General features: G+C 36.8%; 1 protein-coding gene across 2 annotated transcripts in view; it reads right to left on the bottom strand.

Annotated features, from left to right (window-relative positions):
* apip (APAF1 interacting protein) overlaps nt 1-14,611 on the bottom strand; it is a 56,759-nt gene that overhangs the window by 20,411 nt on the left and 21,737 nt on the right. For both annotated transcript variants that reach the window (XM_028793489.2, XM_028793488.2), the window contains exons 4-6: nt 7,097-7,145; nt 2,481-2,598; nt 366-501 (exon numbers count right to left, since the gene is read on the bottom strand). In XM_028793489.2, coding sequence (XP_028649322.1) covers nt 366-501; nt 2,481-2,598; nt 7,097-7,145 — 303 coding nt within the window. The remainder of the gene's footprint in view (nt 1-365; nt 502-2,480; nt 2,599-7,096; nt 7,146-14,611) is intronic.

The following is a 14,611-nucleotide window of genomic DNA, read 5'->3' as shown; positions in this document are numbered from 1 at the left end:
GGAGAAGATACATTTTTTTCAATAAGATACAATTCTCCCTTTATGGGAAGTTCACCATCAACTGCCTCCAACTTGCTAAAATTATGTCAATGAAGGCTACAAGGTAGGTGGTGGGGGTAATCACTGGAAAAGTTGTCTAATGTGACAAGGCCCTTACAGAATGAAACCGATCAGCACAGAAGAGACGGATTCACTAAATACATACTACCATGACATAGCAGTAATTTTCTCTGTATAAACACATGCCTTACGTTCTTTCATTGTACGCCAAAATCTGCAATGTCAACAAGTTGCAAAGGCAGATTAAAAATGAAATACTGAAGTAAAATGCATTCACTTTAATGTAAAGGACAAGTCAATGATACCTAAAGTTAACTCCAGAGTTTCCTTTTTGAATTCCCTTGATCATCTCCTGATGAGTGATGCGGAATTCCTTGCCTGGAAAAAGCAGTGTAGCCAGGACGGCAGACTTTGAATGGGTATGGATAACTGCACCTGCTCCTGGTGTTAAAAAAAAGGGGGAGACAAAAAAATTTTAAGAGAGACAATTACCCCAAATATCGGATGAAAACTGTTACAAAAGAATTACTTAAAAACATATGATATTTAAATACAAAAAATAATAAAAAAGGATTATCTCTGCAATATTTGTGAATCTTTTTATATTAACTCTGCCATTTTGACATTTCTGTCCATCTGTATCAGAGAAGTTTAACTAGGACATCTTAAGATTTGTACATTTAAATTAGAAATTGAGATTATATATAACACTTTGCATTTTGTTCTCAAAAAAGACTTGTTAAATGTAAACGGTCATTTCTTTTAACCAGGTATCACCCATGCTTTTTAAAGATTAACTACTTTGGGACTTTACATAATATTTAATAGCAGTGATGTGTTTCTACACCATACCATTTTTCTGTATGCCGACTGGTGCGTCTGAAATGCTTTGTAGTCATTAGATGTAAATTAACCCAACTGATTAAAAGGAAGCTTTCTATTAGATTTCTTCAGTCTGCCATGCTGCACGTGGGACTCCACCAGCTGGTGTAAATTATATATGAACTCTATAAACATGTATAAGACTCTTCCTTATGTTTTGCCACGGACCTTGTGTGCATTCTCAAAGGTGTCGGACGCACATAAATTGGATGCTCCAAACTGGCCCCTTGGTGTCGACATGTGTTGCTCTCTGCAATGGACTGGCACCCTGTCTAAGGTAGGCTCTGGTCTAAATGGCCCTGATTTGGATTAAGTGGATTTCAGAACATATGTATGTATGCATGCATGTATGATTATAAGCCTTCTAGAAGAGTGGCCAAGTCAATGGATTTTAAAGAGTAATCGCCTCACAATCACTTTCTCACACTATGGCTCTTGGTATAAAAATATGGATACATTTGTACCATACGTGTACTTGGACAGCTTCAGCACGGTGTTCAACATAGAACGTTTTTATTCTTCACTGCAAGTCACTGTGTTATAAAACACCCATTATGAAAGGTGCCAAAAAAAAAAAAAATTCACAAAATGTGTCCTAAAGTCTCTCTTACAAGAAAACCCTTCAGGGGTTCTCAATGTCAGTCCTGGGGATCCCCTGTGGCTACAGGTTTTTGTTCCGATCAGCTTTGGTTTTGAATTGGACTCCTTGGCTTAAGTGAACTGTTATTTCCCAGATTCTGTGTTCTGGGAACAATACAGAAATTAGTTGGGAAAAATAATTTTTTATTAAAATGTACTATGCAGTAATACAGGAATAAATTTTTTTTTCTTCTTGATTTCATTATGCTTGTCCAGGTGTTCCAATTGTTTAATTAATCCAGTATTTACTAATTAGCGGGTCTAACACTAAAATAGTTGCAGCTTTTGATTATTCCATGTTGTTTGCAGCATGTGTGCTCTGCTCATTTTTAATTGTCATTATTAAGGTACAACGAAGGGAGCAAACTGCACAGAGAAAGAGCAAAATAGAATGAAATCAACAAAAGAGAGAGTTAAGCATTTAAATCTATAGCAAAAACAGAAATATTTCTAAATGTCTTATAAATGTAAAAATCATACAACTGTACTTTTATTCTACATTTAGAAAAGGAAAAAAATGCAAGTTAATTAAATGAGATCAGTGTTATCAGTGGTTGTCGCAGATTATGAATCTGGCTGGTGATGCCAAAGTGGGCAAACAGGACTGACTTTAAGAACCCCTCTAGTTTAGTTTTTGGAAGTTAATCAGATTTCATTATATTTGTTCTTTATTTTGCACAGCCAACTGCTTTTACATGGTGGAAGAAAAGAAGGAAAGAAATCACAAGGTACAGAAACCTAATATGTACACTCGTCTAACATTCTAAATTACAGGCATTTGTGCAGTTACACGCTATGGCCTCTGGTTATGAGCTAAAGCTTCATTTTTTGTGCATCTAACAATGTCAATGTAGAGTAACGACCAGGACCCCACGCATCTCAAATATTTGCAAACTTACCTCTTAAAGTGTAGGCATTCATGAACAGAGGTGTACATTGACTCTTCTTGAGTTTCTTACAAGACGGTGGGCAGTGGATATCGCGTTCTTCAATATCACAGACAAACAAGTCCTCCGGCTGTGGAATCGCAGATAAAGCTCATTAAATCAAGGTATATTTCCCATAACTGATGGTTATATTAAATTACAGAGAGAATCAGAAAGTGATAATGTATTAAATAAAATCTCAAAATCTATGGCCTTTTTTGAATCTCCTGACTGATTTTAAATAATCGCATTCATTATTCAAACATACAAATTTTGTTCATTTACCGCAACTGCAAAAAGCAGAAAACCAAAGCATTTAACAACTGAAAGTAGGGATGCTCTGATCGATCAGCCGCCGATACAAATTAGCCAATTTTCACTATGAACAACTTATCCATGATCTGTAAATTAGCCGATCACAAAAAATGATCTTTTCAGCTAAGGCTTTTCTGAGCTTTAAGGTAAATTGGTACGGTAGTTGAGCCTAGCAGATTGGTTTTTTTTGGCAGCGAACTTCCTGTACCTTAAACAAAAGGTGGCAAGTCAAGGCTTATTTTTCAAGTGCGTGAGTGAAGATTGGAATATTGGACTTTACGTTAAAGAAAGTTTAGTAACAAACTGAGAAAAGGGAATCTGAGAAATCATCCTGTGTAATTAGACAAATGGCAAGAAAAGCATCATTAATGAATTGAGACCTTTTCATTTTGTCCATTAATTAAAATGGATACCAACAGCAAAAAAAGCTGTAGCGCAACTGATGATTGAAACCTAGAAGTGCACATATTTACATTTAAACAGTGTTTAATTGCCAATATCAATTGACTCATTGTGCAAGATATATATATGCAGATCATGCAGCATGAGCAAGCCACTGATCGAGCAAAGAGGAGACAAAAAATATATATGTTTCCCATTGTATCACCGCTTAAGAGGGGGTTTCGGAGGAGCGACTGCGTCTCCTTGGGGTGTGTTCAACCCCCCTCTTGACAACACGAGCGGCAGGGACATGAAGTGGCTGGCGAGCAAAGTGAGCAGGGGGGAACCCCCTAGTGTGTGTGTGCATATGTATATATATTACATATAAAGAAAACACACACCCCACACTTTTTGTTAGACAAATGGTGAAAACTATTTTTTTTTTAATTAAGCCTTGTAGGTATAGATGAAGTTAAAAAATTGGACAATTGCAAAGAATCTTGGTGTCATTTTTGATTCCTCCCTTTCTTATTCCGCCCACATAAATCAAATTAAGAAACTTTCTTACATTCTTACCTCCGTAACATATCCTGTGTTCACTCCTTCCTCTCCTTTTCTAATGCTGAGAAACTTGTTCCTGTTTTTATCACATCCCGCATCGATTATTGTAATTCCCTACTGGCAGATGCCCCTTCTAATCTTACATCACAGCTCCAGCTTATTCAAAACTCGGCTACAAGAGTCCTGACACGAACCAGCAGCAGCGAGCACATCACAGCCATTCTGCCACGTCTTCACTGGCTCCCTGTGTCTTACAGGATTGAATATAAAATCCTACTAATAACTTACAAAGCCTTAAATAACCTCACACCATACAACATCAGTGACCTTCTCCATCACTATGTGCCTGCCCGCCCACTAAGATCCTCTGATTCTGGCAATCTTGTTGTGCCCCTCACTAATCTACACTCCATGGGTGACAGGGCCTTCAGCTGTATAGCGCCCAGACTCTGGAATGACCTACCAAAATTAATCAGGTCAGCTGACTCCATGAATTCTTTTAAAAAACAACTCAAAACTCATCTGTAGCTCTACTTGACTTTATTACCCTTCTCTCAGTTTACTTCTCTATCAAGATCTCCATGTAACCTGTGTGTGCGAGACCACCAATTATGTTGTCTGAAGGCTTTTTTTCTCTGAATTTACTGTCTTAATCTTCTTTATTTAAATATCTGGTTTGTACAATGCTATATACTGTACACCCTGACGTTCTTTCTTAAATTCTGTGAAGTGCCTTGAGCAGGGGAAAGGCGCTATATAAATAAAATGTATTATTGTTATTATAAACTTGTAATTATAAGGAGCATTTTATTTTCTGTTATGCCATGTGTGTTATGAACAAATATTTTTGTACAAATAAGTTAAAAATATGCAATTTAAAGAAATTTGTTGGTATTTTTATGGCCAGTCAACAATAAGCCAATAGTATTTCATTTTTAATACATAATGAACAGTAAACACCTGTGGTCTATAGTTCAATTATAAAAATACCAAAGTTACCACTTTAAAATAGGACATAAGGCTTCTATGTGTCTGGTTATGCAGGAGTTTGGTGTAAAAAGTGTTTTAAAGAGATAAAGAAGAAAGGGGGAAATAAAATCTGTATTGGAAACAGTAACATTGCAGCCAGGGTCGATATCAGCCTTGAAAAACCTGATCAGAACATCTCTAACTGAAAGCGACCTGCAAGTGTTAAGTGGGGTGAGGGCCAAAAGACCTCTAACTTGAACATTCACACATTTTTTAAAGTACATCACATGTGCTTACTAAGAGTGAAGGTGGCTGGTAATAATTGCCTCTTAACACTAGAATTACCAGAGCCTACGAAAAAACTCGTAAATCCGTCCCACCTCAAATCGCGTCTTAAATCCGTTTGCACCTCTCCGCTAGAGTCCTTTGTCATCTAAATGTGCTGATAAACAAAAGCTACTAGCAGCCAGCTATTCCATCCCCCCACCGACTTAGAATGAACTTCTCCTAGCTCATGCCTTGCCTTGATTTGATTACCTGGGATTGAAGTGGAGTTTTAGAGTGGAAATAATATAGTGTTATTTGGAATATACGCATTTCATGTGTGTTCCGTTCCATTCAGTAGTCTGTGCAAACACATTTTTAAAACAGAAACGTTTTTCATATTCTAATAGTAAATGACAAAATATAGGCATAAACTATATAACGTATGAAGCCTGAAGTCCATATATCAAAGAAACACTTTCACAAAAGGTGCAAATAAGAGAACACGTGCGCTTTTATTCAAAAATATAACTGCACAAAAAAAAAAGCCACGTTAGCATGCCACATTGACACTCTTACTACAACCGCCGCGGTGGCGTAATGGTATCAGCTCCTGACTGGGAATCAGAGGGTGGCGAGTTTGATCCCGCACGGCTCCACTTCGAGAAGTGAACTGCTCTTATTCTTACAATTTTAGAATAACAACATAAATTTGATTTCAGTCTGTAACAGCCGGTGTAACTTATGATACTGGTAAAGGTTAGCTTTTTTTTTTTTTTTTTTTTAATTCACTTTTCATTCTCGCAGTCGCATTCAGAATCAATCCATACAACCCCATCTGACACAGCTGTTTTCACATAAATAAAAGTGCATTTTTATTCAAGAGTATAACCGAAGAATAAAGAAAGCAAGTTACAGTTGGTGGTTGATACGACAGCTTGCGTGGTACAATGCTAAGAACTGCCAATTTCAAGTGACGGTGAGATACGAAGAAGGCAGCTTCGCCTGCGTTTGTGTGTCAGACCCCTTTTGGGGGGGGGGGGGGGGGGGGCGGTAGTATGCATCGTGGTACACTGCAGACCTATAGCACGTCTTTATGTCAGATGGGGTTGTATGGATTGATTCTGAATGCGACTGCGAGAATGAAAAGTGAATTAAAATAAAAAAAAAAAAAAAGCTAAGCTCTACCAGTATCATAAGTTACAACGGCTGTTACAGACTGAAATCAAATTTATGTTGTTATTCTAAAATTGTAAGCATAAGAGCAGTTCACTTCTCGAAGTGGAGCCGTGCGGGTTCGAACTCGCCACCCTCTGATTCCCAGTCAGGAACTGATACCATTACGCCACCGCGGCGGTTGTAGTAAGAGTGTCAATGTGGCATGCTAACGCGGCTTTTTTTTTTGTGCAGTTATATTTTTGAATAAAAGTGCACGTGTTCTCTTATTTGTACCTTTTGTGAAAGTGTTTCTTTGATATATGGACTTCAGGCTTCATACGTTATATAGTTTATGCCTACATTTTGTCATTTACTATTAGAATATGAAAAACGTTTCTGTTTTAAAAATGTGTTTGCACAGACTACTGAACGGAACGGAACACACAAGAAATGCGTGTATTCCAAATAACACTCTATTATTTCCACTCTAAAACTCCACTTCAATCCCAGATAATCAAATCAAGGCAAGGCATGAGCTAGGAGAAATTCGTTCTAAGTCGGTGGGGGGATGGAATAGCTGGCTGCTAGTAGCTTTTGTTTATCAGCACATTTAGATGACAAAGGACTCTGGCGGAGAGGTACAAACGGATTTAAGACGCGATTTAAGGTGGGACGGATTTACGAGTTTTTTCGTAGGCTCTGGTAATTCTAGTGTTAGCAACAACAACAGCATTTATTTCTATAGCACATTTTCATACAAATAATGTAGCTCAAAGTGCTTTACATGATGAAGAAAATAAAAATAAAAGACAAAGTAAGAATTAAAATAAGACAACATTAATTAACATAGAATAAGTAAGGTCCGATGGCCAGGGAGGCAAGAACAAACAAACAAAAAAAAAAAAAAACACCACACGGCTGGAGTTAACAGATGAGCTCACCTGAATTCTCTCCTTCTGAACTCCAGATGGAGCGATATATATAAGATCTCTATAGAAACACAAGAATTAAAATGTAATCATGGTAAAAAAAAAAAAAAAAATCTATAAAAATAGGAATGACAACAGAGACAAATGTACCAATAAGTGGTATCAAAATATTTAAGACAAGTAATTTTAGGTGTGGATCAAAATATACTACATCTGTGTAAAACTATAAAAGTATAAAAGACAAATTTAAAACTCATCTGGTGGGTTCAGTAAATTTAGGCATGGAATTACTTGCATTTGGAAGCCGATTCTATCACTGATCCTGATAAATCCACACTTCTGCATGCACCAATAAAAAAAAGAAAACCTACAGTACGTCTCAAAACCGTGTCCAGACCAAGGTTATTATAGTTTTGCCTTTTTATATTAGTTTTTATTTCTATATTTTTGCTGACCTTACTTGGAAATTCAGTTTAGTTTTAGTTTTTCTTCATCGTGTATTTTTAGTTTTAGTTTAGTTTTTATTTCACAAAGACATTTCTATTTTATTTTTATACTAGTCATTTAGCCCGTTACAATAACGGGCGCTAGAACAGTAGTGCATAAACATTAGTAGGAACAGTCTATATTAAATGGCAAGGGACTTTGACCTCATTCTTTTTGTTGGTCGTAGTTTTCTTTCTTTCAGCCTTTCTTTTGTTGATGTTTACTTGCTGAGCTGACCGTTCTTTGTGGGCTGCCGCCATGTATTGTGTGTCTTTAATTTTCTGTGACAGTAATACTGTCTTGTACGTCTGTAATACCCCTTTAATTTTCGCTGGTGGTAATACAGGCGTGCGCATCGGTGATATGCCTTTAATCTCCACTGACAGTAATACTGGCTTGTATGAGGCTGTAATATGAGGTCACTGTATTGTGTACCTTTAATTTCCTCTCACAGTAATACTGGTTTGTATTTCCGTAAAACGCCTCTAACTTTCTCTGACAGTAATATGGCGCATCACACCGTGCCCCGCGCATGCGCACTTCACCAGAAGACACACACACACACACACACACACACTCCTGGACGCGCACACGGATTTTATTAGAGGATATATTAGTTTCAGTTTTAGTTTTAGTAATTATGGCATGGAGCGCCTATGGAGTTAGTTTTGTGTCACAATCAGACAGAACTGTACACTTAACAGATTTGGATACGAGTTTAATATTAGTGGAGGCTTACTACACTTCCTGGTTTACTATCTGGTTTTGTTTTTGTCTGATAAAAACAAGCATAATCAAAACTAGACACTGAAAATAAACAATTTTACACAATTTTATAATTTTTTAAATATTTTCTCATGAAAATCACAGGGGCTTAGGAGGAACACGGCTCTTCGACTTGAATGAGTGTGCAGACCCCACCTCACTGTATTGAAGAAAACAAAGAACAACAAGCATGTAGTGTCAAGGTTAGGGGCAGTGAGACTTGAATAGACCACCATAAAGGACACCAAAGGACAGTAAACCCATAATAAGCAGAGCAAGAGCAGGTAATAGGAGTACGGACAGGCATAAAACAACAGAGTGTCTGAGATTAAGAACAACATATACAACATTAACTAAACCTGTGTATCCAGAGTAGGATTGCAGGAAATCTGGAGCCTACCGCAGCAGGTTTGGGTGTAAGGCAGGAAAAATCCCTGATATGCAATATGTATGATAAGGCTGATGTTAAGAACAAAAAGAGTATGATATTTCAACTATCTATTTTGAGAGACAGAGAAAAACATTGAAAAAAGGGAGACAAATATTTTAAAATATAATTTTGCTAATGAATTACTTTCACAATATCAGGTATTCGGATTTGTGAATATAAACTAAAAAATTAATAAATATGGAATAAATACAAAAACCCACTAGTATGTTTAGTTTTTCATCACTAGTCAGACTCTCTACCTTTGTTTGTATAGCTTCATTGTTAAATGACGTTTTTAAAGCAAAAGTGATTGGTCAGCAACAATATGCTGATCTTGTATGATGACCTAGTCAGTCTCTCTATCGGTGCCATTTAATTTTCAAAAACCAGGAGTGCTCTCCCCTTGACTTATGGACATATCGGAGTATGGGGATGGATATTTGAAGAGTAAGCCGCAAGACAACGATTATGTTTATATATTATGTACATTAAGGAATCCTCAACACCAAATCAAAATTATTATAAAAGTAAAGTTGAATAAACTGAACTCCGCAGTTGTATAAATAAAAGAAAAGAAAAAAAAAAAAAAAAAAACTGTGTTCAGGTAAAGTACCACTTCCGGGTGATGGATTTGGCCCAACAGTTAATACAGATCTACAATTGTGGTGTAACAACTACATGCCAAAATTTCATCCATCTATCTACTTGCGTTTTTGAGTTATCGTGTTTACACATACACACAGACACATGCACACGGGCGCGCGTACACACACAATTCCAAAAAACAGTATTGTTGGTTACCGGTTAGTCTATAACGTCAAGATTCATCAAAATATCGAGGTCAAATTTTTTCATGATTACTAAACTTTCTCTATACTTTGTATATGAGAAAGTAAAACCGATTTCTCCTGTGTGAAGTGGCAGGTGAATTGCTGTCAACAAAAAGCAGACACTAGAGAAATAAACTGAAACGTTACTCACTCATGATTTTTCTGTTCGTATGGTAAATGTTTTGCTGACCAACACATTCTGATTTCAGCCGTTTGAATTACATCTTGATATACAACAAGCGCAAAGAAAGGCGGCACGCAAATTGTTTTCTATTTCTCACGAACTTATTTCTTTACTCACCCGCACTCAGCTTGCTCCGTCTCCGCAAATGCTGTGTGAACAGCTGCCCTCTGTCACCAGCCGCCGTTCACTGGATGAGTATGTGCGGGCGGCTCGTGGTGGATGACTTTCTGTTTTAGAGTTAAAACTTACAAGGGTTAAAAAAATAACGGCAGGAATATTCATTCAAAAACGAAAACTAAAAATATTTTAGTAAATTATTATTTTATTTCAGTTAGTCTTTCCAGCTACTTTAATAGTTTCGTTTAGTATTAGTTTTTTATTTTAGTTTAATTATTTTAATTTTAGTTTATGAAAATGGTTTTTAATAATAGTTTCAGTTTTCGTTAACTATAATAACCTTGGTCCAGACATCATGCTTGGGGCATTCAAACATTAAGAATGGGCAATACCAGAGAGCTCTCGATATTATTCAAATACTTATATCAAAATACAACACCACTGCAGTTTACAGTTTAAAATGCTAGACATTATGATACAATTCTGCAATATACTGCCATTTATATTCCTTTATTATTTGAATGAAGACATGGTTAAAAATCCTATCCCTACAGATTAACCTGCGTCAGTCAGTTACATCTCACACTAAAAACCATTGGACTCCCTTCATTCCACTTAAAATCCATTTCCACAATTAAAAACATTTAATATATCTCTGCATGCTCCACAATAAAAGAAGGAATACTCGGTTATACATAACATATATACTAACATACGGTCTGAATGTGAGCAAGTCTTTATGAGATGAGCCTTTATAATTTTAAAAGAAGCTTTTGATTTGATTCAGTTGTGTAATTTATAGAAATGATCTAAAGAGGTTATGATGAAATCTTATATTCTCTGTAAAGTGCATTGTGATTGGTGGTAGGGGTGCTACCTTTTTTTTTTTTATTCTCTAATAGACTTTCATCCTCTAATCTGCTAAACGTGTAAATGTTTTTTACTCACATTACAACAAAATCCTGTCCACTGTATCCGGAATATAGTTATGGATTAACTTCTAAATTCTTCTTTTTTTTGATACATATCTCTAAAGGAGGTCAATTCAAGATCTCACACTGCTCTGAAAAAGATATTTTGCACACCCTTCATCCAAATTTCTAAAGTCATAAGAGTAAATCTCTTATTTTTGTTAACGTTATCTTTAAAAGTATACGTTTGTAAATTAGCCAGGTGTGTACATGAACCTGCATACCGTGTCTACTAATTGTGTAATCTGCTCTTAACTCACCTACCACTGCTGTCAAATATAAGAGTTAGGCCACTGAAGGCATCCTTTAGTCAAAACAGAAAACACTAAAAAACATGTAGACATGGAGTGTCCCGGTTAAACACAGAAAAACTTTGTCCAAAAGGTTTTTTTTTTCTCCCTTCAATGTTAATATAATGGGAAGAAGGAAAAGGATGTTGGATATCATGGCTAATTAAGATAATTTTGTTTTAAAAATCAGAAAAACAATGAGATGTTTTTGCTGGTGTGAAAAGGTTGATGTGAAAACAGCATGTTAACGGTCTAATTATACAGTCATATGAAAAAGTTTGGGAACCCCTCTTAACTCTTTGGATTTTTGTTTCTCATTGGCTGAGCTTTCAAAGTAGCAACTTCCTTTTAATATCTGACATGCCTTATGGACACAGTAGGATTTCAGCAGTGACATTAAGTTTATTGGATTAACAGAAAATATGCAATATGCATCATAACAAAATTAGACAGGTGCATAAATGTGGGCACCCCAACAGAGATATGACATCAATACTTAGTTGAGCCTCCTTTTGGCCTCTAGATGCTGTCCTCCTATAACCTTTGACGAGTGTCTGGATTCTGGATTGTTGACCATTGTTCTGGATTGTTGACCATTCCTCCATACAAAATCTCTCCAGTTCACTTAAATTTGATGGACAGCCTGTTTCAAGTCATCCCATAGATTTTCGATGATATTCAAGTCAGGGGACTGTGACGGCCATTCCAGAAAATTGTACTTCTCCCTCTGCACAAACGCCTTTGTAGATTTCAAACTGTGTTTTGGGTCATTGTCTTGTTGGAATATCTAACCCCTGCGTAACTTCAACTTTGTGACTGATGCTTGAACATTATCCTGAAGAATTTGTTGATATTGGGTTGAATTCATACAACCCTCGACTTTAACAAGGGCCCCAGTCTCTGAACTAGCCACACAGCCCCAGAGCATGATGGAACCTCCACCAAATTTGACAGTAGGTAGCAGGTCTTTTTCTTGGAATGCAATGTTCTTCTTCCACCATGCAAAGCGCTTTTTGTTCTGACCAAATAACTCTATTTTTGTCTCATCAGTCCAAAGCAATTTGTTCCAAAATGAATCTGGCTTGTCTAAATATGAGCATTGGCATACAACAAGCAACTCTGTTTGTGGCATGAGTGCAGAAAGGGCTTCTTTCTCATCACCCTGCCATACAGATGTGCTGAATTGTAGAACGATGTACAGATACACCATCTGCAGCAAGATGTTCTTGCAGGTCTTTGGAGATGATCTGTGGGTTGTGTGTCACCATTCTCACAATCCTGCTCATATGCCGCTCCTGTATTTGTCTTGGCCTGCCAGACCTGCTGGGTTTAACAGCAACTGTGCCTGTGGCCTTCCATTTCCTGATTCCATTCCTTACAGTTGGAACTGACAGTTTGAACCTCTGAGACAGCTTTTTGTTGCCTTCCCCTAAACCAGGAGACTCAACAATCTTTGTTTTCAGATCTTTGGAGAGTTGCTTTGAGGATCCCATGCTGTTACTCTTCAGAGGAGAGTCAAACGGAAAGAAGCACAACTTGTAATTGACCACCTTAAATACCTTTATATTTCATGATTGGACATACCTGTCTATGAAGTTCAAGGCGTAACGAGCTCATCAACCAAGTAATCAGCATTGAGCAGTGACAGGCATTCAAATCAGCAAAATGACAAGGGGACCCACATTGGTGCGCAGCCAGTTTCTCACATTTGATTTAATTTCATACAACTAAATACTGCATCACTAAAAATCTTTGTTTGGAAAACACCACAGTACTCCTAGGAAATGAAAGACACACCACTGTTATCATTATTGTTGAAAGGAGAGTGAATTATTATGCAGGCTGTGTGGGGTTCACAAACTTTTTCATATGACTGCATGTACTACCTATGGGGATGTACATGTAAAGCAACATATTTTTAAATGTGTTTAGTCAGTACTTGTACACATTGTAAATACAAATGACAGCCTTTATACAGTGCATCCGGAAAGTATTCCCAGCGCATCACTTTTTCCACATTTTGTTATTTTACAGCCTTATTCCAAAATGGATTAAATTCATTTTTTTCCTCGGAATTCTACACACAATACCCCAGTAGTTGTTTTAACAGCACTAACAGAATTTCAAAAGATATCTGGTCTTAGAATTAATCTGAATAAAAGTATACTCTTTCCAGTGAATTCACAAGCATATAATATTAGATTAGACACCCTACCTTTTACCATAGCAGATCAGTTTAAATACCTAGGGGTAAATATCACAAGTAAACATAAAGCTCTTTATCAACAAAATTTTGGCGTCTGTATGGAAAAAATTAAGCAAGACTTGCATAGATGGTCAACCCTTCATCTCACTCTAGCCGGAAGAATTAACATTGTTAAGATGAATATCCTTCCTAAACTTCTCTTTTTATTTCAAAACATTTCAATATATATCAATAAATCGTTTTTTAAACAGTTAGATTCAATAATAACCTCATTCATTTGGAACTCAAAACACCCACGTATCCGAAGAGCGACCCTACAAAGACCTCAGGCAGAAGGTGGCATGGCTTTACCTAATTTTCAGTTTTATTACTGGGCAGCAAACATACAAGCCATAAAAACCTGGACACAAATAAATGAACATACACAGGCTTGGTCTGCAATAGAAGTAAAATCCTGTAGTACTTCTTTATATTCCCTGCTCTGCTCTCCAATAAATGAAAGTTATCGCAAATATACTAATAACCCAATTGTGCTTCACTCACTCAGAATATGGAACCAAATTAGGAAGCATTTTAAGATGGAAAATCTTTTATCAGTGGCACCTCTGCAAGGGAACCACCTCTTTCAACCTTCGCAAGTATATCCAGTTTTTAATACCTGGAAAAGTTTTGGGATTAAAATGCTCAGAGATCTTTATATAGACAACATATTTACATCTTTTGAACAATTACGTTCAAAATTTAACCTCCCAGCTACACATTTCTTTTACTATCTTCAAATTAGAAATTTTGTTAAACAGAAATTGCCCGATTTCCCCCACCTTGCACCCTCCACAATGCTGGAAAAAATACTGCTCAATTCCGAGGAAACAAACACTATTTCCGCAATATATAAAATCTTATTAGAGTCCCTACCTTTCAAAGATCCAAGAGGACATTGGGAAGAAGATCTCTTAATCAATATATCAGAAAAGGAGTGGAAGGTAGCAAAGCAGAGAATTCACTCGAGTTCTATATGCGCAAAGCATAGAATTATTCAACTAAAAATTATATACCGAGCTCATCTGTCTCGCTTAAAACTGTCCAAAATGTTTCCAGGCCAGGATCCAACCTGCGAGCGCTGCAACCAAGCTCCTGCCTCACTGGGTCACATGTTCTGGGCCTGCACCAAACTAACATCATTTTGGACAAAAATTTTTAAGTGCCTCTCAGACAGCCTTAGCATCACAATCCCTCCTAACCCATTAA

This window comes from Erpetoichthys calabaricus, chromosome 2, assembly GCF_900747795.2.
Source record: "Erpetoichthys calabaricus chromosome 2, fErpCal1.3, whole genome shotgun sequence".
NCBI classification, from domain to species: Eukaryota; Metazoa; Chordata; class Cladistia; order Polypteriformes; family Polypteridae; genus Erpetoichthys; species Erpetoichthys calabaricus.
This window is presented reverse-complemented; position numbering and strand designations above follow the sequence as displayed.